Here is a 25,391-nt window from a genome sequence, read left to right as displayed (position 1 = left end):
TCCAGAACAACCGGACAACAGAGGCGGTGAGAGAAGATGGTGTGGAAGCGACATATTGGTGTCAAGGCGGGAGCAAGTCGACAAGTACAAGCTGCACGAACGCCGGCCGAGACGGAGCCCAAGGACAGCTACAAGGGAGCACACTACTCCGTAGTTGCAACAAGAGGAACAAAGGAGGGGAGCTGGAAGAAGAGGGCTTGGACGCTAGCAAGAGTTGGGGGGAGCGTGCAGGCTTCCTGCATGCTTCCTGCAGGCGTGATGTGTGGCGGCTTGCAGCAGCACAACCATGCACTGTCCGATATTTGTCGACTTGGACTGACGAGTGTAGGTGGGAGACTTACAATGTAGGTCATGACGCATCTAGAGATCGAGGGGTATATCTTATCGAGAGGAGTGGCAAGGTAGTATCTCGGTCTAGGAACACGCCGCGAGCAACGGAGAGGAGGGCGAGCCAACACCAACGTCGAGATGACCGCGGGACGATGCGGCGAGGGTGCCGAGATGATACAAGGGCCGACGCTGGCGAGGTAGCGATGCGACCACCGGGTCGGTGTGATGCTATCGACGGATATTACGCTGGCGCACGGCCTCGAGATCGCGAGGTGGCAGTGACAGTAGTCGTCGGAGTAGTATGCAATAGAAGAGTACAATTGACGAGCGACGAGCGACGAGCCTCGAGCTTGGAGCTTCGAACTTGAGCCGGTGATTAATTGAAATATGGGCGCTGCAAACGTGGTATGACCCGTCGCCGACTGTCGCGGGAGTTCTGTCCCGATGCGGGAGCCCGCGTGGTTGTTGGGCGGACGACTCTTTTGCAGGACGCGGCCCGAATACCTCAGTCGCCTTGTGTCGTGCGCTCAGCAGTCGGTGGTGTTAATGCTGCTTGTGCGAGGGCCTCGTCCAGAGGTGTCAGCTAGGAGCCTGTCGTGTTCCCTCGTCGGCTGCTGAGTGTCTGCCTGCGGATGGGGATGACGGCAGCCCGCAAGCGAGACGAGGATGAAGATGCAATGATGCAGGGGAGCGGATGTCACGGAGAACAAAAGTTTCCCCAATGTAGTCGGCGTGAGGGTGAAGGCGAGGGCGAGGCGAGGCCAGCAGACTCCGGGAAGGAGTGAGGCGAAGGCGGCGGGTCGTGGCTTCCCAGTCTGCGCAATTCGGGGTTTCTCGTCGAGATGCGGAATACACCAGACGCGAGTTGCTCCGTGACTCGCTCAGTCTGTCAACACAATGAAGGATTTCCGCAATACGACTGGTCGTGGATCGCCGTACAAGCAGCCGACCCGGCTTGATCGAGCGATGGAAAAGAAGAAACAACAGCTGTCGGGATATGGAAGACAGAGTACGGAGCACGCATACGCATACGCATACGTCTGCGAGCAAACGAATGTGAGCAGGGTCACGGACTGGCGATGTGGGCTCGCCAGTTCCTGATATAGTCCCACAAATCATGGATCTGCCCTTACGGTTTCGTCACAAGGCCAAGCGCTCCGACAAGCCTTCTAGAACGTAAAAGGCACTCCCACCACCCAGCGACCGCCATCCTGGCACGAAACACGCCCACCCGGGGGTCCTCTGCAGTGGGTGTTTGGCCTGGGCCAGGAATGAGTCGCGACCGCAGTTGGTCCGGGATGGTCGTCCATCACCCGTTCGTTAGCCTGGGGCAAAGCCAGCTCGACTTTTGGAGTATTGAGCGCCCCAATGCAGCTTGTGGCTGCTCTTGGGGCCTTGGGGGCGAGGAACCACCAGTGGATTAACGGCAGAGAGTCTAGGACCAGCTCGTCCGTTCGAGGACAGCTCAGTTATAGCAAGTCCGGATATAGAAAGCTTCCGAGGCACTCCGTACTGGTGGAACACCACCCCACAGCGCCTGGTCCGACTCCGACTCTCTCCCCTCGTCGAAGCAGCCTAACACAGAGCTCTGATTCAAATGCTGACATCAGACAGGCATTGATCGTCGAAGCCGACAATCCGAGCCCGCTGGTATTCTCCATCTTTGTTGCTGTGACGAAAAGAAGGGAACATCCCCGTACCGCGGAATAAGATAACCGCCCGCGCTTCGAAGCAGCGCACTCCAGGCTGCACAGTTCCCACGTTCGGGAACTGCCGGATTGGAAACGGAAATGGAAAGTTATTCATCCAAGTTTCTCAAGGATGTCTTGTCCAGACCTTGGCTCGAAGAGAGCAACGGAAACTGTACTTCAACTTGGCCTTTACGGGTGCGGTGCAGATTAGCACGAGGAATCAGAAATAAATCCCGGCTTTCGCCGAGGCAGCTACAAGCGTACGGAGTAACTAATTCTACCTCGTTACGATCAAAGCTGTTAGCCAAGACACAGTTGATGCGCGTGCCCGCATAGCAAAAGCAATCAAGTATCAAAAACACGCGCGCACATCGGGCTCGCCCACTCCGGAGGGCTTCTCCTGAAGACCGCCTGTTCTTATATCCTTCTCGAGCGAAACATTCAGGTCAGTGCTTGGTCGGCATCTTTGTGGAGAGCAATATGGCCCTACCATGCTGGCCCTCTACATGCCTTGTGGGCTGGCAACAACATCATAACATATAACGGACCGCGCCAATACTAACAGGGACTGGCCCTATCGAGCCCAACCCACACAGCAAGCAACACGCCGTACAAGGCAGGATGAAGATGGTCGCATGGAGCCCAGGTCATGGTCGTACTGCTGGTAATATGCACCAGAACCTGAGCAGAACCCAGTCAGATCCGTGCTAGCCACGTGGATGACTTGTGACACTCAAATCGCTCCCCATATGGAGTCACGTATGTGTGACTGTCATGCTCCACGGGGCAAGATGCGAGGATGATGGTCTCCTGGTTCTTGGAGGAGCTGCTTGTTAGAGACGAAGCTCGGGCTCGCTCACTAATTATTACACCACATTTCCGCTGTCACCGGAGTGATATAGAAAAAAACGACGGATGCGATTCGCCTGTGTTGGATTGGGTAGCCTTTTGGCATCAGTTTTCGGACCCCACGACCCCTACAAATATGACCGGTGAGAGGCATGCTTGTTGGATGTCACCCTTGTGTGAGATGCGGAGCATCCCGTTTGATTGATTCAACCGTCATTCGCTCACGTAGGATAGTCTTGATTGAAACCTAGCATTTTCGGACTTTCATGCGAACTAGAGCTGACGCCGCTCTCCGAACCGTCATTGATGGAAGTACTATGAGAAAGTTCAATCAGCATGGGCATCTGAGGTCGGCGAGCAAGCAGGTCGTGACCCTTGATTGACAAATTGCGATGGGCCGAGGACGACAATATCGCGATACGGAGTCAGTATCACCATTACGTACGGAGTACCATTACCGGTGTAACTCGGCTGTCAAGGCGGCCTGAAATCTGCACTACCAGAAAACCCGAGACAAGACGCCCCGGTCATATTGTTTGAGACACGCAATCGCACGAGGCCGGGTTTGTTATCGCGAAATCTGATCACGACCAGCAAGCGCTCGGTAGCGGCAATATGAGCTATATGCCTGATGGTTCCTGTTCGTATTTTTTCATGCTCTTCGTTACCGGGTAATTCTATGGATACACTCTCTTTTGGCCCATGCTTGTGCAACACGCTTTTGCTCCCATCAGGTCGCCAGGCTTCTCTTGGGTAAACTCACAATTACTACTACGCAGGGGGTCAAGGTCTAGATCATACCCTCGTGCACCACACAACGCACCGGGTACGCCAGGTGCGTAATTCCGCATGGACGAGAACGCACAAACCCATTTCCCTGAGACATTTATAAACCTGTAACTGCTACCCGTGCAAGTGCAGTGAGTGACATGGGATATTAACCGGAATGACACGGGAGCTTAGCCCTCAGCGTTGGGGAATTTTGCCCCTGCCGGCCATGAGGCGAAAAAGTCAAATCTACGGAGTACGTACCTGGAGAAGAAATAAGACGACGCTCTCGATGCTCCATTGTCACCGGCACACTCCGGCCATCTAGCCCTCTACGGGGTACCGAGTCATACATACTCCGTACGTACAACATAAACGACGGCGCGGTACTCCGTAATGAGCGCGCCTCGCCTCCAGGGTCAGGAAAGGACCAAATAAGAGACGATCCATGCTGTTATTACCCGACAGCTTTGGCATAACGGGCCCGACCCAGTCGTGCCAGTCTACCGGGGAAACAAGTCAATCCTACGTGGCTCGCCCGTGAAATAGAGTCGATCCCACATGCGGAGCAACGCCAGTGATGTAGCGCGATACTTCACATCTCGAATTACCTGGCAGTTGATTTGATACGACGACTGATGCGGAGTGGTTGAGAGGATTTGTGATGGGCCTGGGCGGTAAAGTTGCCCGATGTCGCGTGATATCTTTGTTGAAACAAAATTAAGTACTGCGTTGTTTTTGGACATCCTTGCAACTGGGTAAGTCATTGTGGAGCAATACTCCGTAATAGTTGATGGGTTTTATTGCCTCGTCCCCCGAGTTACATGTAAGTACATCCTCTCGCGTTTTATCCTCATCCCCTTTTCAGCCGCGCAAGGACCATACCAACATGCATGACGTGTATGTGTATATATGTTTGTGGAGGGGCATGGAGGCGTCACGATGCTAGTGCTAATTTTTCTTTGTCTTTTGAGAAGAGTCTGTCCGGCAGGCAACGGCTAAAAAGACGGTGAGGTCGAGTCTGTGTACTCCGTGGACCATAGTCGACTAGTAGTGCTGACGACTTTGCAAATTCCTAGTCCTAGCTTTACGAAGGATCCTCCATACCAAGCCATCTTGTCCCGGCTGCATTCGCATCTGAGTACCGACAATAGAAAGCGAGGTGGACAACTACTACTATTATTACTCCGTTCTCGGTGCACGATGCTGATTTCGGATCCCGTCATCTTGCATCTATGCACTCGGGTGGGTCCTCCTTCTTTGCACGCCGCGTTTCGACCGACATTCTCGAAGTCGTAAGTCGTCTTCGCTTCTGGGGAACCACCAAGGTATGACAAGCACTGTGATGCGCATGCCCTCCAGGAGCACATGGTTCAAGGGACCTGGCCAAAGGAAATGCCGCTTCCGGATTCTGGATGTCGGCACAAGACTCTGCCCATGCCTCGCGAATCGACAATCCCAGAGCCAGGGCCACTTCTCGCGCCACGCTGTTGCCCACAATCTTATATTGCTCCCTAGGGGTGCCTAGGATGACTTCATCATCCGGAAAGCCTTGGGCCCGACGGGCCTCCATGACGGAGAGACCTCGGTTCTCGTCCCAGTGCAGCTGACGACCATTCTTGCGGTCGCCTGCCGTTTGCTGGGTAGTAATGGCTCCAACAAGCTGGTTGGGGTACAGCCGCCCATATGCGGAAGACTGGCGGTCGCAACTGTTGGCTGAGGCATTCCTCTTATCCCTCTTCTTCGTCAAAAACACGCTTTTCTCTGCCGGCGTGAGGACACCGCGAGACGCGCTGCGAAAGTTCATCCCCCATGGCCGGTTTGGAATCAGCGATATTCGTGCCTTTAAGTCCATGGTATGCCTGTGAGCCAAGCGGTGGTCGGGGAAGGCGATACAAGTATCCGTCTGGCCGTTGTATATCTTGGGAAGGCCAGACATCACCTGCCTTGCTGTCCTAGGTTGGAACGGGGCCGCTCTTGGAAACTCGCGCTCCGCCAACGCATTGCCGGTGGAAAGCGTACCAAGTCTAGCAGACTTAGTACCTAGTGGATGCGAGTGCGTCTGCTGAGGCTTGTGAGGCAGCTTATATCTTGGTGCTGCAAAGCTAATAAAGACGCGCGAACGTCTCTGCGCTGATCCACATGATGACGAGTCGAGGTAGAACATCTGGGCCTGGTATCCGATACCAACGATTGCGCATATGAACTGGCTAGAGACATCCTGTTCCCTATTCTCTTTGTGCTGAACTATGCCAGGAACGTTTTCCAGCAGTCCGTACTTGGGTCGGTAGAGGTCGATACACGACGCAAAGGCCGCCACAAGGGACTGGTTCTTGCGCTGTTCGTCCGTGGTTTTGTCGTTTGTGAGCCGAGAGAAGCCGGGACATGGGCTGCCTCCAGAGATGAAGTCGACGCTGCCTATCGCAGGCACCGACTTGCAAAAGTTGCCGTCCAATGCCTCCTTTTGAAAGCCATCTATAGACCCGAGGTACGGACTCAGGAGCCGGGGATGGCTGCAGTTGGCCATGTAAGTATGCATCGCTTGGACGTCATGGTCGTTGGCCCAATTCATGCAAACAGCTCCTCCCTCTTCTAGACCCCTTCCAAAGTTGCCGCCGCCGCAGAAGAGGTCCAGTCCTCGCAGCTTGGGGATAACTGCACAAGGATCAAATCCCTGGCGTAGAGACGGGGGGGAACTGTGCACCGGAACGCACAACCCAGTGGGTGACAGCTGATGCGTGATGTAAAAGAAACCGCCGACTCCAGCTCGATTATAAGGCACCGGGATATTAGCATCAGGGGCAAAGAACCGAACGTGGCATTTTCCGACGATGCGATTCGGGCCGCATTCCATAGACTCGCTGCTATACACCAGTTCATTGCAAGCAGAAGAAACAGCAGTGGCGTCTACATCCCTTCGCCTAAGCAGCCTTCGGAAGCAGAGACGATGCCTTTTGTCCCGTGTGTATACGCTAATCAGTTCGCATGGCTGCGAAGTCGAGCTGTTCCTGTTCACATGGATGAGAAAAGTGTCGCCTGGCCAGTATTTGCTAGATTCAGATTCTCGGTGCCGGGGATCCAAGTGCGAGCATACTAGATCGGAGTCCTTCAAAGTCACCCATTTCCTCTCCTCGCTGATATATGTCTGGCGACAAAAGAATTCCAAGTTTGTCGTCGAGTCTCCTCCAAACTGGACACTATGAACACCCAAGAACTCGTCGTCTTGGATCTTGTTCTTCTCATGACACGAACAATGGTCAGAAAGAAACAGCTCATTCTTCCACGGATACTTCATCAGGCCGCAAAGAGTATCTAGAGGCCGGTAGTACCACAGCACCTCGAATAATTTGCCTCCATCCCTGCGTTTACACACCTTCTGGACTAGTGCAAACCAGCGATCGACGTCCGCGAAACCATTGGAGAGCTCACGTTTCCACATGGAACCCGAGTCGCCACTGTCTCTTTTGGTGGATATGGTGTCGCCGGGTTTGATGGCACGGATGATATCTTGCGGCGCCTCATCAACCAGCTCGCTGGTAGCTGGGCTGTGTGGTACGCAGGCACGCTCAAGCCCATGCTTGAGATTCGCGCCGTCTCTCAGCGTCGATGCCCTCGGTCCCAGCGGAAGCCCCTGCAGCCGATTCCCAAATGGGAGATGAGAGAAGAGTTGGTAAATATAGTCGGTAACGACGGTCGGCTGATCTGCAGCCGTCCCAGGCGACAGCTTGGGATACTTGGTCAAGTTCCATATCTCCGCCCAGATATCATGGCAGTCGGGCTCTTCCCCCGCAGAGAGTCTCTTGTTCTCTTTGTAAAGGAACTGGATATTCGCAACGACCGACGTGCGAAAGTCGCATGATGGGTGTAGAGCCAGCCAGTCCATCAACTCGGGAGCACCCCCATGCACTGAAAGCAGCCACTCCCCAAACACGCTCTTGAAGTGATGTATCGCCACCCTTGTCCGTCTTTGCTTCATGAAATACAGGAAGTCGGTGAAATGCTTGGACAGATTGGCGACCCAGAGGAACTGCTCAAAGAAGCGACGATACTCCTTGGCGGGCAAGCCGAGCTTGTAAAGCAGGCCGCTGCCCGCACAATACGGAGACTGCAGCCAAACCTGATCGCCCACACTGGGATATTGCAAGCCGTATTGCCCTACTGGAACGGCGCTCACCGGGACTCGTTTTACATACGTCTTGCTCTCTCCGTTGTTGCTTAAAACTCCGTCAAAGAAGAAGCTATGCTGGCCGCGTTTGGCATAGAGCTGGTGCAGGCACCGCATCTCACATGGATAACGTTCCGTGTCCACGTAAACGGCAAAGTTGTCCAGCTGCAGCTCGAAATGGCCAAGAGAGGATGAAGATTGAGGCTGCGGGTGTCCTGGCGACAGGCGGAAACACGCCAAGGCTTCCTCTTCAGACTTTACGGGAGCAGGTGGATGGAACGGCTCGTAGCAAGATCGAGGCGAGGACACGTGAAGGTCTGGAATCATCACCGCCAAGTTGGAAGTCCTCTCGGAAAAGGCGCTTATCGATGGCGAACTTGCTCGTGCTGTCTCTGACCGTTGCTGGGAATCCTCTTGACGAGGTGACGAGACATCCTCCAAAGTCCATACGCCACCCGTGGGAAGAGTTTCCCCCAAGAAACCTGTGGTGCGTCTAGATCCGCCAGGCTCGAATTCGGCCTCCATGGCGGCCGGTAAGGCTGCAAATAGTGAGGTTCAAGAGGACGCGTTTTCAAGAGTCGAAGTGCACTGACAGCATGAGACGCTTATCCTGTCTGCCGCGGCGGTGGTCGAAGGTTGAATCATTTGTTTGAAAGTACAAAATACACTATTCAAATGTTTGGAGTCTGAATGAAGGGGTTGAAAAGGTCACCCGTAGGCATTCACAGGCTGAACAAACGCAGGGTGAGCCAGAGGTGAACATGCTTCAACCGCAGCAACTCTCGGCAGAAACGACAAAGCTGGCCCCCGCAGAGCGTTTGAAGCCCAGCATGTAAAACAGGCGAGGCTACATCAAGCACAGGAGCCATGGGAGCGTAGCAATCGGAGCGGCTTGGGCTGCAGTGTCGAGAGAAAAGCGTACTTCACATACCGCGTGTAGCTCGTGAGAAGCTCACAAGGTTGACTTTAGGACATGAAAAGGAGCCAGCAACGAGGAAGAAGGTGCGCAAATACACTACATGCACTACCGCTAATCCAAGAAACGGAGCCTGTGAGAAAACTACGTGCGTTAATGGCAAAAACGACAACCCAGAGCAGCGATTCGGCGACGCCTACCCTCGCGGTTGAGCCGCAACAGACCCGACACGTTCGCCTACGTACGCGTCAGGAAATAGAATCGACGAGGAAAATAGGGAGCTAGGTGCACATCATGTTCAAAATTCTGCCCGAGTAACCGCTACAGGAAGCACCGATGAACAATGCAATCCCAAAACACCCTGCGCCAACAGCTGTGGATTTTCCACGCAAGCAAAGTCCCCGTCTATTGCCCCTTGGCGATGTCCAACGCTGAAGAGATAGTCCCATGACATCATAATTTCATAAAGCATTACATACCCCGTCGAGGCCCGAGGGTGCCATCTTATCGACGACGCCGAAACCTGCTGTTATAACCTGGCCCTCCCTTGGCCCCGTTATTCCTCAACTTGAGCCGATGGAAATTGGCGTGAGCGAGCTCGTTCACCTTCCTTGCTACTTTTTTAACGGGCCCCTCATTCGCGGCCAACTTTGCTGTTCTTTTCGATGATTTGAATGCTTCGTCGTTTTCAAAATCACTGCCTGATGCGACGTCCCCGATATCTGCGTCTGGACCATCGACAAGCTGCGTTTCTGGAATCATGTCCTCTCCAGCACCATCGCCGTCGCCGTCTTGGCCCGTGGGGATGTTGTTCGGCCTCCTTATCCGTGTTGGTTTGATGTTGACCTTGCGGGTTGTTCTCTTTTGTCCTTTCTTCTTGTATACTGGTAAGGGGTTGCCACTTTGATCGAGGCCGTCCTCGACGGGACTGTCGTACATGTTCTCATCGTCGAGGCCACCCAGCAATGCTGGTCGTTGACCATCTTGCACCACCTCCACCTCCACCTCCACGGCAGATGCTGCCGCGGGAGTAGGAGCTCGTCGTGTGCTCAGCGATGGAGACGTCGGTCCGCGAATATCCGCACTCCCATTCTCAGCCGCCCGAAGAGCATCCATGTCGTCGTCGTCGTCGAGAGCATCATCCTCTACTTTCCTCAGACTGGCCACGATTTCGCTCAACCCTCGAACGAGCGGCTTCCTCGGCAGTCGCAGTGGCGATGGGTCGGCAAACATGGCGTTCTCGTCGACGGCAGGCAGGGAATGCCTCTTTAAGAAAGCGGGCGTTTCGAACTGAAGCTTGGACACGGACGACGGCGTCTTGGCGTCTAGACTGCCGAGTCGTCGATCCTTGATTGGCGTCGCAAACGTGTTCAAGGCGTTTACTTTACTTGAGGACATGGGCGTTGTGCCTAGCTCGGTGATGCTTCCGGGGTCGCAGGCACCAGTCCGCCTGCTAGGCGTAGATTGGACGTTGGCACGGCTTCGACCCGGTGTGCCGGGCGGCCTGGGTGTGTTCTTCTTTGATGGCGTGCCGAGCTCCTTTTCAACCAAGAGGTCAAATAGGCCCAGGACGCGGCCGTCTCGCTGGGGAGTGGGACCGAGAGAGGTTACAGGTGCCGGGCTGAACAGCTTTCTCGATATAGCGGGTGTATTCATCAACTCTTGGTCGTGAGACTGTTGCTTGGATGGGGTCCCGACATGCTTGCTCCGTTTGCGTGGCGTCTGTGTAGGAATCGGATCCGGCTGGCGCTTGTTGGGTTTCGGTTCCGATTTTGCCGATGGTGGTTGCTTTCCAGACAGGATGTCACGGATTTTGTTGTAGTCTTTGTATTTACGTGCTGCCAATCATCCAACTGTTAGCGCATCCCCGTGGTATCGTTCAAGCCGTCCGTTGTGTGCCAAAGGAGCGACATACCAATGTCGGGATTGTCCTTGATGTCCTGCCGCCCCGGCTTGCTCCCGGCGTGTGCGTGTGCCCACTCGCTCTCCCAAGCTTTCAGCTCCGTCCTGAGATGCTTTGCTTTGTTTTCGTACCGAGACTTGGTCTTGCCGTCCATGGCCGCTTGCAAAGATGTGCTTTGCAAAGTTTCACAAGGGCGGGAGCATCGTGAGTGCGGGTTGCAGGCTGGAGCGCTGTCTGGTCGAGACTCTGGACATGAGTGTGGATCGCTGGCGCGTCGTGAAGACGCGTCTCAACGACGTCAGTTAGTTGGTAGAGTAAGCCATTAATAAGTCACTGGACCGCCTGGACGTCTAGCGCCCCATGGTGCTGAGGCCAGGCCCAAACCCCGCCGCATGATGGACCTTGGACCCCACCGTTGCCGCCGATTGCCCCCCGCCGCAGTCGGTCATGACAAGTTACAACCGTCGTCTTCGAAGCACGACTCGGATCCGGGATATCGTCTGGCAAGCAGTCATCCATCACATACTTGATCGCGAGGCCCTCGTCGCATCTCCGCGGAGCATGTCGCCATGGAGAAGGAGCACGAACAAAGCGCCGACCATGTCCGGCTCCTTGTCCTTCGAAGCACACTCAACGAAGTAGCTGCCAGGGAGGAGGACGCGGCCGAATGCTGCGTCATCTGCCTCGATGTCATCACCGAGCCATGCAAGGCACTGCCGTGTGGCCATCGCAACTTCGACTACATGTGCGTCTCGAGCTGGCTTTTTGAAACGCCGCGATGCCCCCTCTGCAAAGCCACCGTCGTCAAACTTGTACACGGCTCTGCTCAAGATCCCGTCACGACCTTACTGGGCCAAAAGCCCTCGACCAGCACCTGCACAACAGACACGACGAGGTCCGCGAGCACAGCCTACTATGCGCGTCGGGGGAGATCGGGGTGCAGAGGACAACGGGGCAGACGGTTTCGTAGCGGCGAGCGACCGACGACCCCGTCCAGCGCGGTCGCTGCTCGTCGCGACGTCTACCGCCATCAGCGATACTCCAAACACGTCGGGTCTAACCGCCTTTCCCGCTACCGCGAACTGACGCCAGAACTGTTCCGTTCAGACGCAGACCTGGTCTCCCGCGCGAGGATGTGGATCCGGCGGGAACTCGGAGTCTTTTCGTTCCTCGCGCCCGACGACGACGACGGGAGCACTTCGCGGCCCGCACCGGCCGGCCCACGGACGGCCGTGCAGCGTCGCCGGGCTAACAATGCCGAGTTTCTGCTAGAATACATCATTGCCATCCTGAAATCCGTGGATATCGTGGGAAGCGGCGGCCAGGCGGAGGACATGCTGTCCGACTTCTTGGGGAGGGACAACACCCAGCTATTTCTGCACGAGCTACGCGCTTGGCTACGGAGTCCGTTTACGAAGCTTGAGGACTGGGACAGGGCTGTTCAATACCATGGAGACGCTGTGAGGAGCGAACCTGAAGGCGAGACGCACAGGCACCGCGTGCTCCGCGAGGGTAGTTGGGGCCGGCGTCGTGGCTGGCGGGCCACGCAAAGGGGAGGAGAGTTCTACCCTCCTGCAGGGCGGCGGGACACGGAGCAGTGGTCTCGCAGATCGAGACATAACGCCGAGCGGAAGAGAAAGAGGAGCAGATCGCCTGGACGGGCGGCGTAGGCCTGCTCTCGGATGCGCGACTTTTTCCTTTTCCAGTAGCACATGATACCCTGGCGAGGTCTGGGACTTGCAGTTGTGACTTGGTCCGGGATCAACGCCATTGCGCAAATATGCAACCTCTTACACACTGTGTTGTCTATATACCGCGTGACTAGTTAACGCTGGTTCCTCCATGGCCGTCTTGGACACCGCCATCATTTCGGAAACAGTCTGTCCCTTCTGCCGGGTCTGGCGTCCCACCAGGTTGTACCGAAAACCAATGCCGGGTGAAGGCTGGCGGATCCTCGCCAACCTTCAACTTGCTGGCACGCCTACCGTTTGATGTCAATCCTCTTTCCGAATTAGTCCTCGTCGCCGACGTGGCGGCCAAAAGATTTGGCGCAGACAAGACTTTTTGCAAAACGAGAGCGGATGAGCCAGCCCAGACGGCAGGGTCGGCTGGTATTGAGCCTGAATGCATGCATGGCTCGCAGGGGCCGGCGGCGGCGAAGAGGCCGACAGGGAAGCATAGAGGCGTGTCGACATTTACTATTGACAAGGATGAGGATGAGGTTGGGGAGGTTGAGGGGTCGCAGGCCTGTCTTGATTTCAATTTTCCGGGCGCAGCATGCTGGCGAGGCGAGGGACAAGCACAGCCCGGCGATCACTCACTCAAGCTCTGACGGTCCACGCCCCGAGAGGGATCTCGCATGTCGTGGTTGATTGCCAGACGCGGGTTGTTTGCACGTGGAAGGGAGACGGAGCATGTGGGCATCGTCGTTTTTTTCTTCCCTGTTCGTCATCACATGTTCATAAGGCCTCCTAGGTCTTTCTCCATTTGCCGCAGCCTCGCCTGGAGCTCCCTCTTCTTGGCCTCCATCTCCCTCGCCTCGGCTTCCTCCCGTCGCAGATCATCTTCCGTCCACAGCTCGCTTTCGTCCTGGTCCTGGGCGTCGTCTGGCTCGTTTGCTCCCTCGTCCATCCAGCTCTTGTTCATGCTGGCCAGCTGCTCGGCCTGCTCGGCCACACGGGCCTCGTAGTATGCCGTCGTGTTCTTTCCGTTGCCATGCTTGATGCGCAGCGTGGAGATGCGGTCCCTCGCGCCGGGCAGCTCGTAGACGCCGCAGAGCTTCTCGGCGCCGCGGAGCAGAATCTCAACGTCGACGTCGCCTCTGCGATCGGTCTCTCCTCGCCGCAGCTGGGAGTGCATTTCGCCCCCGAGGACGGCGGCGACGGCGGTGTGGCGGCGAGGGTTCGCGGATCCGCGGGTCGGCGGGCCGGTCGTCACCTCGCCCGACGCGACGTTGAAGACGGTTTGGCGTCTGCCCCCGGGCTTGGATTCTGGCTCGGCGCTGCGGCGGCGCCGGGTCGCCGGGGGGGCAGGCGGCGGGACGGAAAACAGAGCTCTCTCGTGGGCTTCCGTGTCTCTGATCAGGCATGTGATGTCGTGGTTAGACAGGAGGGCGTTTGTGAAGATCTTGGGTTGCGGGAAACTGGGAACGAGTCAGCCTGTTGTCGATGTTGACGATTCTTCAAACGTCGTGGTGGGTGGAGGCGCATTACGGCAGGGAGTCTATTCCCCGGCACGAGTATGATATCTGCTCGAGATGGCCGGACAAGATGGACATTATGATGAGGCTACCGAGGACGCGTCGAGGAAGCGCGCACTGGCGAAAAGGCAATTCGGATAGGGAAAACGGGCTGATGGACGTTGGGGCGTGTCTGGGTGTGCGAACGTCGGGAGTGCTTCGATGTTGCGCTCGTGGGGAATCCCGGCTGTGGACGACGCGACAAAGGCGGCCCCGCACTGCGCCTCAACCCTAACCCTCGGGGCTGGTGTTGCCTCTTGAGGTGCTCAACAAGATGTATTCATAGCGGCATGTAGGCGGGTATTGGACATGAGTTGACGGTGGCATTCTTCCCGGTTCGAGTCGACGAGGTGAAGGGAACGTCTTTGACAAGCTATATCATATTTCGGCATTCTTGGATCTGGATCTACAGTTATTCACGGCCCAAAAAAAAAAAAAAACAAGAAAAAGAAAAAAGACGCCAAAGATTTACAAGACGGTTGTATAACACACGCTATACGGCTTCCTCTCTTTTTTTCGAGGCCTAACTGACGTAGCTAATTTTTATCAATATTTTTAAAAGCCAGCAATAACCATCAACTGGCGATACTAAACAAGGGGTCTGTCAGCACGCTCTGAAAGCCGTCATTGCCTTTCGCGCTGTTCTCAACGCGTCCGCAGTTAGGCTGCCATCACTATCGTTACGCGTAGCCCTCGCTTGACCAAGCCAAACCTGATACAGTAAGACGAGGCCAGGCGCCACCTCATGTTCCAGTTTCGATGGGAGGGAAAGAGAAAACACTAGTATTCCATACCATCGACATTGTCACGCCAGGGACTAGCCTACCGCTAAGTCGGTAGGTAGCATTGCTTCCCTCAACGTTTGCAAACGCCTTTTTAAGTATCACGCGTGCGTAATGCCACGCAACACCCTGGAATGCTCTTTGCTAGCGGCCCACAATCATCTCGATGTCATATACATATAAACTGTTGTCGTGCCTTTTGCTATGCATGTTCACTTGATAGACATGGTCTTGCCACAAATCGTACGTTGACCGTTGACGACTTGAGTAAGCCTTGCCTTGGCTCGCCGGCAGCCGTCGGTAGTGATGACGGAGAGGCTTTGTTGCGTATTGAAGAATAACCGAAAGATGGAAACCCACGGTGGATGGCAAAGACGGGTAGACGCGCCCTGTCGCGTCCCGTCGCTCTCACTTGCGCCCCTTGTGTCACGCCACGTCTCTTGAGTCGGCTCTTCCTCCTGTGTCGACATGGTGACATTGGTGAGAAAAGGAAAAAGAAAGAGCCGGACACGTCTGATTTCGCACATGGCGCAAGCCGTGGCCGCTGATTTTAACGTGGTGGGCCAGGACATCTCCTAAGATTGCATGTCTTCCAGGTCAGGTCAATCTCCATGTCTTACTCGTATGTCGTGTCGTGGATGACCTGTGTTTTAGCCTACATGGTAGCCAAATGTACGGAGTAGTCCTAACAGAAACGACGACAACATACCATTGCGCCTCCTGCGAGAGGTTCAGCGCCTCAGCATTCCTCATGGGGTTTGTCAATAGATTGCCACCAAAAAGCAAAGCGATGGGCTGGGTCGTGTGCGCGACGTGTTGGACAGCACCATTTCCGTGCTTGTACTCGCCTCGCTTGTTGGCTTTGTCCAGCCGTTCTTCCAAGACATGCTGCCAGAAGACGGGTATCGGTACCGGGCCCAGACCCAGCTCGGGGAAGCCTCCCTGCGTTCTATGATTCAGGGATAGTAGTTACTCCGTAGTTCCTGTTGGATAGTACGTACGCCGTACTCCGTGTGGAGTCTAGACTGTAGAATATCGGCTCCGTCCCATGTGTCTGGGGGTCGGTCGGGGGACGGCAGAGAGACAGACAGGGTGGTTGTTCTGTGGATTGGGCCCCGTGCTATTATTTGACTGGAGTAAAATGGTTATGGTTTATTCAATTGGAGGGGGGACAGCAGGTGTGAGCGGATAAGCTGTCCAACCATAAATGGATAACGCCCGGGATTCCAGGCACTAGCACTAGCCAACAGATAGCGACATGTAACGAGTACTCCACGCATGGAGAGGCGCTCCGCCAATCCTTCGTCACGGCCTGTACTCAGTACCAGGCCATTTCTCAGCCGACAGTCTATTTCTGGCCACTCCGGCATCCCCTCAGTCTTTCCCAGCTCGGCACTTGGCTCCACTGTCGGGCGGCCGGCCCAGGAACTTATTCCCAGGGGCCCCCCTTTTTTACTTGATTAACCCCCAGCCTTCGCTCGGGGCCGTTGGAGACTGCTGGACTGCACCGGTCAGGTTGTTTGCACCGCGTTGTCGCTGTCGTGGTCGTGGTCGTGGTCGTTGTCGTCGTTGTCGTCGTCGTCATAGTAAAGCTAATAGCACTAGTTGTAGAAGCAGAGGTACTCCGTAGTGGTAGTAGCAGTAGTACGCGGTACGCCGACATGTCAACTTCACTATTGAATGCTCAAGTGGAAGGAAGGTCCAGTTGCTCAGGTCCAGTCAGGTGCACCCCACGGCAGCAGGGATCCACTTCCACCGCTGCACACGCCGCCCGGCGCCCGACCTGACGCCAGTTCGCAGTGACCTTCTGAGTCTCTGACACGGACTGGACCAGACCAAGGGCAGCCCCCAGCTCCTGTAGAACTTCAGTCTTCCCAGATGTCGTCGGTACCTCCCCTCTGACGGGACCTGCTCTTGCCAAACGCCAAACTCCAAACTCGAAGACGCGCAACGTCGTCTTGTTGTATGTCTGCCTTTGAGCTGCTGCAGACTTGCAGACCGAGCCCGACGCAGCTCGTATCCCCTGCTAGTCCACGGCACCACTAGGTGATGTGCTCGGGACAAACCCCAAAGGACGTCACCAGAATTTGACTTCGGCAACTCGAGCATCCAGAGTTCGAGGCCGTGCGCCTCCCTTCGCCGCCTGCACTGCACCCGAGCAGTCGCTCGACTCCTCTTTGCGACCAAGAGACCAAGCAACCGACATCCGCGCCCCGAGCCCTTAAACCGAGGAAGCCTCCTGCCGCCGACACAACCACGACAGATACTTTCGACAAGCAAAAAACTATCACATTTTGCCGCGGGAGCCAACCAGCACACGCCTCTCCTTTCCGTCTCTTTCCGTCCAAGATTCAAATCTCCAAGATGCTGGTCGCTGGGCCCCTGATACGACGGCGATCAAGCCTCCTTCGCTTCGGCATCTTGGCCTTTATTCTCCTCGTCGCTACCTGGCAGCTTTATCCAAGCCCTGAAAATCTGGTTCGCTTCGATTTGAATCTGACGCCTCCGGCTGCGGGAAGCCACGGGACGCCTCAACATGACAAAGGCCGCAAGAACAAGCCGACCGACGCAGATACAGCGAAACCACAACCCGCGAAGCCGGACAGCACCCCCCCAAGGTGGCCAGAAGCTACGCTGCCTGCCACCGCCTCGGAAGACCCGCATCCTATAGAAAAGCTCATGTTCGACGCGCAGCGTCAGTTCGCAGCGATATCTTCCGGCGAATCAAAAACATTGGAGCAGGCTGCCCAAGCTTATCGCAAAGCTCGTGGAAGGCATCCTCCTCCGCACTTTGACAAATGGTTCGAATACGCCCAGTCACACCATGCTCTGATGGTAGAGGGATTCTTCGACCAGATATACGAGGATCTAGAGTCATTCTGGGGCATCGACCCTGCGCCCATGCGCCGCGAGGCTAGTCAATTCGAAATGACCATCAGTGTTCGTAATGGTACGGCCACGGCCAAGTCCGATTGGATGTGGACTAAGATCTGGCTCAACATGACCAAGACGATCGAGACTTTGCTTCCCGACATGGACATTGCCCTGAACGCCATGGACGAACCGCGGCTGGTCGTCCCCTGGGAGGACGTCAATGGATACATGAAGACGGCCTTGTCTACACGAAAGCTTGCAAATGTGAGCGAGACGGTCAACGAATTCCACGCTTGGCCCGATCCAAAGACCGGCTCCTTAGCAGGCGATGTCGCAGATAAGAATTGGGAGAAAGATGGTGAGTGTCATCTGTTTACGTAGCAGGTTCCACTGAATTCTTCTCAATGGAGACACAAACTAACGCCATTTCTCTAGAATTCTACTGGAAGATTGTTCGCCGTGGTTGCCCACCAGACAGTCTTGCTAGGACCACGCCACTTCAGGGCTCTTGGAAAGAGCCTCCGACTATTAACAATACATATGCGGAACCTCATCTTCACAAAGGTTACGTTTCCAACTACACCAAGTCTATACAAGTCTGCCATCAGCCCGATTTGCAAGGCCTCGAGGGCATTCTCATCCGGCCCCTGTCGACCAAATCCACCAAGGTCATGATTCCCCTGTTTGGTGGTTCCAAGCTGACCGTCAACAACGAGATCCTCCTGCCAGCCCCTATGTACTACAGTGAAGAGGAGCGCTTTATCGGTAACGGCAACCACGGCATTGAATGGCCTGAGAAGACTGACAAGGCCATATGGCGTGGTGTGGCAACGGGCGGTAGAAATACGGAGCACAATTGGCGTGGCTTCCAACGCCATCGGTTCGTCGCCATGAACAACGGCACCAAGATCGCTCGTGTCGAGTCTGGTGAGGACAGGGCAGAGAATTTCGCTCTTCCCGGGGAATCTTACGGCGTACAGGCTTCTGCGGGCAAAAGCCTGGGACATTGGGTCGACGAGTTTGCTGACGTTGGCTTCATCGACCTCATGTGCAGCTATTCTGATCAAAGGAACAAATGCAACTACACTGACTTTTACTTCAACCCCATAGAAGGTATCAAGCTGAGCGAACAGTTTAATTACAAGTATCTGCCCGACATTGACGGCAACTCATTTTCTGGTCGATACCTCGGGTTCCTGCGGTCTACTTCTCTCCCGATAAAGTCAACCATCTTCCGTGAGTGGCATGACTCTCGTCTGGTGCCATGGAAACATTTCGTTCCCATGGACAACCGATTCACCGACTATTACGGTATCATGGAATTCTTTCGTGGATACCGAGATCGCGGTGCCCACGATGAGGCTGCCAGGAAGATTGCAATGGAAGGCAAGGAATGGGCAGAGCGGGTGCTTCGCAAGGAAGACATGCGGATATACATGCTGCGACTGTTGCTCGAATATGCCAGGGTTATGGATGACGACCGTGAGCTCATGGGCTGGACAGGTGACGTCGTTAAGAAGCCCTCATTGGCAAAGCCATGGTCGTCGTGGTGGTAAAATCAGGGCAAGACTGCATCTGTCGACGGATGCTTCAAGAGCTGAAAAGTGAGCTTGCATTTGCTTTCGGGGCCTCGGCGGGGAAAATGGAGCACGTACTCTGTACTCGCGTCATTCTATTGGACTTGGACTTTTCATCTTGCCAACATGACTTCGTGTTGGATAAGGAGTGAAGGCGCAAGGCGTTTTCTTGAGGCGGAAAAAACCCAGGGTCTCAAGACATGTATAAAACTATGCGGCGGGCAGGCATGAAGCAAGCATCGTCCCTTTTGTGAACGATTGATACGGACGCGGGGTATGATGGGGCGAGTAACGAGCTGCTTTGGCTTTTGCCATGATTCCCTCTGTGTATTCACCTGTTGACAATGAGTTTTCTTTTTCTTTTTCTTTTTTTTTTCAAATCGTCCACGTTTTAGTATTGATACCCCTAGGATGCAAGTCAGGTCCTCTTTTGTCGACATTGTCCCCCTCGTCTTGGTATATTGCGATTTGCTCCCCGTCAGACACGAAGCGAAAAGCCACCCACAAAGAAGCCGTGTGTACGTCCCGATATCACACCGCCATTCTTTGGAGCCGTGCGCTTGCAAAAAGGCCGACCGGGAAAGAATTCGACATGGGGCCCGCCGTGGTCCTGCTTGCCAAAGAAACCGCACCGCCGGCCTATCTACACCGGGATGGCGTGTTGCCGTGGCGCTGCCGCTGCCGTTTGCGCCGACACTCAGCGTCGTCGTCGGCACGGCCCTTTCGAGGCCCGGCCGTCGAGCCCTTCTCCTTGGGCACGAGACACCCCATGCGGTAGATGACCAGGTCCTTGCCGAACTTGCGCGACATGGCGTCCAGGAGCGCGCCCCTCCGGCCCGCGAGGTCCTTGCAGAACCCGGCCGGCCTGGGGAGCGGGCGACGCGTGCCGCCGTCGACGTAGACGGAGAGAAAGGGCACGGGGAGGTGCGAGTCGTGGTTGACTTTGACACGCAGCCGGATCACCTTGGGCCCGGTGTAGACGGGCCGGTAGCCTTGGGACGCCGAGGCAGCGTCGGCCGGTCAGCAGCTGTCCTCCCTCAAGGAGCGAGGAGGCGGAGGCGGACGCGCGGACGCGCGAGACCTACCCGTTTCAGAAATGTTCCTCGCCGGGCCGTGCTCGCCCGCGTGCCTTACAAACTCCGTCTCGAGCGGGTCGTACATGACCTTGAGGAAGAGCTTGAGGACCTCGACAAAGTCGCGCCTGGTGCCTCTGTAGCTGTCGCTGGTCTCGAAGCGCCCCGACAGGCGGAGCGTCACGTTGCCCGTGACGGGCGGCCGGTTGTCGTGGGCGAGGACGGCGCTGGGCAGCGTCACGGTCGTGTTGCACCCGCCGCGGGCGCAGTGGCCGTCGATGAGGTCGGCCACGTCCCAGGGCGGGAGGGACATGCCCCAGTGCTCGCGCTGGTCCGTGGGCACGAGGTAGATGCTGCTGAGGTGGCTGTTGGTCCAGATTGTTCTGTCGTCGGCTTCCCATCCGCTCGGGCGGTGGGGGAAGAAGTCGTAGGCGTCGTCGGCGTGTGTGGCGAGCGGGAGCGGGAGCAGGAGCTGGAGCAGGACCGCCGGGAGGAGCCGCATCGCGATGTGGCAAGGGGGGAGCTGCGACATGCCGTCTTCTCGGGCGTTTCCTCTGTGACAATGTCGGGACATCGGGACACCGTGGGTAGAGAGAAGAGTTGAGCAGTTTGGGACAGAGTCTGTGTGCCTGGCCGGCGTGGCGTGGTTGATGGCGTGGAGCCTAGTCTTCAAGGAGGAGGCTGTACAAAGGACCATGGACGTGGCCACGTTGAGTTGGCCTCGAATCTTGATGCGCTCCCAGGACGATCTATGTACTGTGCAGTCCAAGTCTGGTCCATGTTGCGACGCCGGACTTCTCAAGTCTAATCGTACAAGGCCCGGCCCTGCTCTAAATCTCCAACCCAGTCGCCCCAGACTTGGTATCTTCCTCGTCCCCGTCACCGTCGACCTCTTCGACCAGCCTCCCCAGCATCTGCGTATAGCTCGGCATAAAGGGCCAGTTCATCCACGCCTCCATGATTTCAGCCCACTGCTCGCCATTCATGGCTCTTACGGTGAGCGCCCCATTCCCCGTCATGGGCGTGCCACCGCGGCTCGGATCCCTCACGCTGGGACACTCTGTAATCAGATGGCCGAATCCGCCCCAGAGGCCCTCCATGGCTTTTTGGATGGGCAGCAACGTGTGGTGTAGCCAGAACCGCAGCATGACGTCGGACATGTCGCCTGAGCGTGAGCTGTTGGGACCGTGTTGCCTGAAAACGGGGTGCATGGCCTTTGGCTGAATGTCGAGCAGTGCCGTCGGCGCGTTGGGGAAGAACTCTTCCCCTCTTGCGGACAGGGGCTCGTATGGCCTCCTGTCCCAGAGCATTGCGGGTGGTGACTGGCGAAAGACGTGGTAGCTGTCCCTGATTCCGTTGAACTCGTTGCGTGCGTTCTTTTTGAGGCAGTCAATCTTTTCGTTCCACGCCGCGTTGGCCCGCTCGAACTCGGTCGGTGAGGACGCTGACAACGCCGCCACTGCGTCTCTCTCCTGAAGCAGGCCAAGATACATGAGTGCGGCTTGTTGGTCGTATTTTTCACGCTGCCTCAGCGCCTTGAGGCGTTTTGAAGTCTCGGCTGATTCAGAGAAGCCCTGCTGAGCGAGCTCCTCGAGCTCTTGCTTGAATGGCCGTGTTAGCGACGGCGGTCTTTCACCCGCCAGCTTCTGTCCCAACAGCTCAGGCTCTCCTTGCAGCTTCGAGTACATCAGCGTCTCTCGCCCCTTGGGCATGGACAACCCGGCAGCTCTCATTCTTTCAAGTGTTTGAGCAGCCGACTCCGTGTTGATCCACTCGTCACGGAGCGCATTCCGGTCTTGCACTTTGGCATCCAGCCCAGCTACCTCATGGACCCATTCGCACGATATCTCGGCCTCGAATGCACTCCTCTTGCGCCTGTGAATGGATCGCGGCAGCAATCTCCTCTTGTCCTCGTCATTGACCCATATCAGCATGCGGATCAGCCCGTACCGGTGAAACAAGGTTGATGTTCTTATGCTCGAAATGAACTGGTATAAAATCATGGAGCTGATGCTGTCGAATCCGTGAAATGCCTTTTTGGGAAACGTGGACAGATTCGCCGTGACAAGAAGCGTGTCGTTGCGTCTAGGTGTGTCTTTTTGCGCAACTTGTTGCTGCTGGTCGGACAAGCTTGTGTGGAGCATCTCGAGCATGTCTTTCCAGACCAACCCAGATTTTGCTATCAGCTTGACATTGTCTTTTGATACGAGGTCAGTAAGGAAGCCACTGTACAGCTCGGCATCGAGGTCCATCATGACGTGCTTGCGAGGCTCGAGGAATCCATGTAGCTTGCGACTCCATACTCCTACTCCGGGGTTCAAGTCGACCAGGTCGCACCCTCGATGGCGCTCGAGCGAGGGCGCAATATACCGAATGATGTCGTCTGTAATTTTCAAAATTAGACTTCAGGAGTCTTCGTCAGTAGGTTCCTAGGTGTCATATCATACCACACAAAGCCTCGCTGACTATATTGACTCTGCGAGGCTCAATGGCCCGCATTGCGTTCACCTTCTTCCGTCCCCCGGCTCGCTTCCACACCCCGGTAAGATCTAGCTGGCGCGCAATGTCGCTCGTCACTGAGAGCATAGGTGATGTCTTTGTCTTTGCGGCTGCCTTTTCTGTCGCCTCCTTTGCTGTTTTCGCCTTGGGGATTGACTTGTCTTTCTCGGCTTTGGCAGTCCTCGGCTTGGTGGTTACCTTGCCACGAGCTTGCAGCAAGACTGGCCGAACAGCCAACCTTGCAAGAGAATTGTGGCCATGGTTGAATGATGCCAACATCAATAATGATGTTGACTAGCTCGTCGATGTAGTGGGCGCTGCTCGCAGATGCAAATGAGTGTCTTTGGCAGGTTGATTGCTGGTCTGGAATTTGGCGACGTTGCAGGACTTTCCTTCCTTATCGGATCCGCCACGAGTTACAACTACATCCTTGTCGACAATTAACAAGGGTCCACACGTTGACCCTTTCTGTCGCAACCGGCACCACCTCCAGCAGAATGTCAGGACTTGGGATTTTGGGGGCATTGCTTGTATTTGAGGGAGAAAAATCGAAGAGAAAAATCTTTCTACACGTCACCAGCTTGTACAGTTAGGAGCGTGCGCCCTTTCCGTAACTGAGCTCTCCGACACAAGCTGTCCCGAGTCGTCGGTTGTCTCTTCCACACCTTGAAAGTACGGACCAAGTACGGAGTAACAGAACAGCCTGCAAAACACAACAACTCCGCACTATCAATGTAACTCTGCAAGCTCGCCAAATGCCAGTTCAACTCCCGAGGACGCCGTCATGCTATATACTTGTGTGTATCGTATCGTATCGTACCGGGCACCTTTGCATCGTACTCAGGCCCCTTCGCTTCCAAACTCATTGGTCCAATCGATTTGCTTCTGAACATCCTCCTTGGATACTGTAGGGTGCGTATCATCTAGGGACATCTCAAAGTCTTTCAGCGAGACGTCAGGCGCCAAGAGCTCGTCGGAATTGACGCCGTCATAGGTCATCTCGATTTTTTCCGGGTCGCCTGGAGAGCACGGCGTCAGCATCCTCTTTCCGTCTTTCATGACCTATTGCATGTCAGCAAGCTGCTCCATGACCGAGCCGGATCTACATCTAATCCTACAGGTTTGAAATGTGTAGCTTGCAAAATCTTGCGAACAGGGCGCATGAGAGCTTGCTGCACCACGCTGGCAATATCACTTCCGGAAAACCCGTCGGATTTATGGGCAAGCGTATTATAGTCGCCAGCTTGCAAGGTAGTGTCTGTATCACCAACGGCAAGCTTGAACATTCTTGCTCTTCCATTGAGGTCTGGCAGGCCAATGTGCACCCGTCTTTGGAATCGTCGACGAATGGCTGCGTCAAGTTGCCAGGGAATGTTGGTCGCGCCAAGAACAAGAATGCCCTTGCTGTCGTTGCCGACACCATCCATCTGGACGAGGATCTCAGTCTTGATACGTCGAGAGGCTTCGGATTCGCCCTCGCCACGTGGACCGCAGAGGGCGTCAATTTCATCGATGAAGATGACTGACGGTTTGTTCTCTCTTGCCATGGAGAAGAGAGCCTTTACGAGTCTACATGAGACCAATTGTTAGCGCACCGAGAAACCACGTGCAAAGTCCTGAAGAATTGTCCCACCTTTCACTTTCGCCCATCCATTTGCTCACCAAATCTGAACTGCTGATGCTGAAGAATGTGCTGTTGGCTTCCGTCGCGACGGCCTTGGCGAGATAACTTTTGCCAGTGCCCGGGGGGCCATAAAGCAGAATACCCTTCCACGCTTGACGTTTGCCCTGAAACAGGCTGGGAAACTTGATGGGCAAGACAACAGCTTCCTTGAGAGTTTCCTTTGCCCCTTCCAAGCCGGCAACATCTTCCCACCGAACATTTGGCCTCTCTTGCAGGATGGCTCCGGACAAGGCATTCCTGAGCTTTTTGCTATCGTCATCCTCGGGAGCACCTTTACCCTTGCCGGTGCTTGCGCCATTTGCGCCCATGAGAGCTTTCCCACCGTTGGCGTTGGTGTCGGCCTCGGACTGCAGGAATTGTTTGAGCTTTTCAGCACGGTCAAGATAGGTCGCCATCTTCTCTTGCATGGTTGCTTTGAGAGCCTTGTTCTTCTCCCACTTCAGGGCCTTGACCCATAACTCCATGCTGGACATGTAGAGATCGAACGCCTTCTGGTATTCTTTTGCATGGTCCGCAGCAATAGCTTTCTGGACCTCGGCGATGGCCCGGTCGCGGAAATTCGTTGACATGGCGGCGCCGTCTTGTGATGTACGTCTGCGGGATCGCGAAGAATCAGGGGAAGGCCCAGAACAGAGGCGTGCGAGTAGGCGAGATCGCAGACACACTCCACACTCCTCGACGATGGTCCGGTGTGGATGACTTGAGAGACACAGGGGAGTAGCAGCAAGGCGCCAAGTCGGTAATGAGGCGTGATGCAGTCGTGGGCGTTGCTGGGACCAGGTAACGTCAAGTCCACACAAGAAAGTTGTCAACGTCAACGTCAGGGTTGGTCGAGTCGACCGGCCTGTACCTGATCCAGTTTGGATTGGCGGGGTAACAGGCAGGTACTCCGTCCGGAGCAGCAACTGATTGGTGAAGTGGCGCGGGGGGGTAGAAATGCCTGCGGAATCCTTTTTTGGCTGCCGCGTACGTGAGCATTCAAAATAGTTATTTCACTATTGTCACTTCTTACATACTCATGGTCTGCCGCTATTCAGTTGCA

General features: G+C 55.5%; 8 protein-coding genes across 8 annotated transcripts; 2 read left to right on the top strand and 6 right to left on the bottom strand.

Moving 5' to 3' along the window:
• Window positions 1–4,860: 4,860 nt before the first annotated feature.
• Window positions 4,861–8,328, bottom strand: MAM_04933 (C-5 cytosine methyltransferase; the record flags this gene model as incomplete). The annotated part of the gene is made up of 1 exon (XM_040823731.1): window positions 4,861–8,328. One exon carries the CDS (start codon window positions 8,326–8,328, stop codon window positions 4,861–4,863), a length of 3,468 nt encoding a protein of 1,155 aa, XP_040678402.1.
• An 895-nt stretch (window positions 8,329–9,223) lies between these two features.
• Window positions 9,224–10,776, bottom strand: MAM_04932 (DNA replication regulator SLD2; the record flags this gene model as incomplete). Its single annotated transcript, XM_040823730.1, has 2 exons — window positions 9,224–10,557; window positions 10,635–10,776. The coding sequence occupies 2 exons, from the start codon at window positions 10,774–10,776 to the stop codon at window positions 9,224–9,226; spliced, it is 1,476 nt and encodes a 491-aa protein (XP_040678401.1).
• A 415-nt stretch (window positions 10,777–11,191) lies between these two features.
• On the top strand, window positions 11,192–12,292 carry MAM_04931 (RING finger domain protein; the record flags this gene model as incomplete). The annotated part of the gene is made up of 1 exon (XM_040823729.1): window positions 11,192–12,292. The coding sequence occupies one exon, from the start codon at window positions 11,192–11,194 to the stop codon at window positions 12,290–12,292; it is 1,101 nt and encodes a 366-aa protein (XP_040678400.1).
• A 781-nt stretch (window positions 12,293–13,073) lies between these two features.
• Window positions 13,074–15,395, bottom strand: MAM_04930 (DASH complex, subunit Spc34; the record flags this gene model as incomplete). Its single annotated transcript, XM_040823728.1, has 2 exons — window positions 13,074–13,764; window positions 15,352–15,395. The coding sequence occupies 2 exons, from the start codon at window positions 15,393–15,395 to the stop codon at window positions 13,074–13,076; spliced, it is 735 nt and encodes a 244-aa protein (XP_040678399.1).
• A 1,611-nt stretch (window positions 15,396–17,006) lies between these two features.
• Window positions 17,007–19,072, top strand: MAM_04929 (Lipopolysaccharide-modifying protein; the record flags this gene model as incomplete). Its single annotated transcript, XM_040823727.1, has 2 exons — window positions 17,007–17,874; window positions 17,952–19,072. The coding sequence occupies 2 exons, from the start codon at window positions 17,007–17,009 to the stop codon at window positions 19,070–19,072; spliced, it is 1,989 nt and encodes a 662-aa protein (XP_040678398.1).
• Window positions 19,073–19,732: 660 nt separating this feature from the next.
• Window positions 19,733–20,668, bottom strand: MAM_04928 (uncharacterized protein; the record flags this gene model as incomplete). Its single annotated transcript, XM_040823726.1, has 2 exons — window positions 19,733–20,085; window positions 20,179–20,668. 2 exons carry the CDS (start codon window positions 20,666–20,668, stop codon window positions 19,733–19,735), a joined length of 843 nt encoding a protein of 280 aa, XP_040678397.1.
• Window positions 20,669–20,996: 328 nt separating this feature from the next.
• On the bottom strand, window positions 20,997–22,752 carry MAM_04927 (Ribosomal RNA adenine methylase transferase; the record flags this gene model as incomplete). Its single annotated transcript, XM_040823725.1, has 2 exons — window positions 20,997–22,549; window positions 22,614–22,752. The coding sequence occupies 2 exons, from the start codon at window positions 22,750–22,752 to the stop codon at window positions 20,997–20,999; spliced, it is 1,692 nt and encodes a 563-aa protein (XP_040678396.1).
• Window positions 22,753–23,505: 753 nt separating this feature from the next.
• MAM_04926 (vacuolar protein sorting-associated protein VPS4) lies at window positions 23,506–24,918 on the bottom strand (the record flags this gene model as incomplete). The annotated part of the gene is made up of 3 exons (XM_040823724.1): window positions 23,506–23,727; window positions 23,784–24,234; window positions 24,299–24,918. The coding sequence occupies 3 exons, from the start codon at window positions 24,916–24,918 to the stop codon at window positions 23,506–23,508; spliced, it is 1,293 nt and encodes a 430-aa protein (XP_040678395.1).
• Between the last annotated feature and the right edge of the window lie 473 nt (window positions 24,919–25,391).

Source organism: Metarhizium album (assembly GCF_000804445.1).
Source record: "Metarhizium album ARSEF 1941 chromosome Unknown scaffold_11, whole genome shotgun sequence".
Classification (NCBI taxonomy): domain Eukaryota; kingdom Fungi; phylum Ascomycota; class Sordariomycetes; order Hypocreales; family Clavicipitaceae; genus Metarhizium; species Metarhizium album.
The sequence above is the reverse complement of the archived record's forward strand: the minus strand, read 5'-3'. Positions and strand labels throughout refer to the sequence as shown.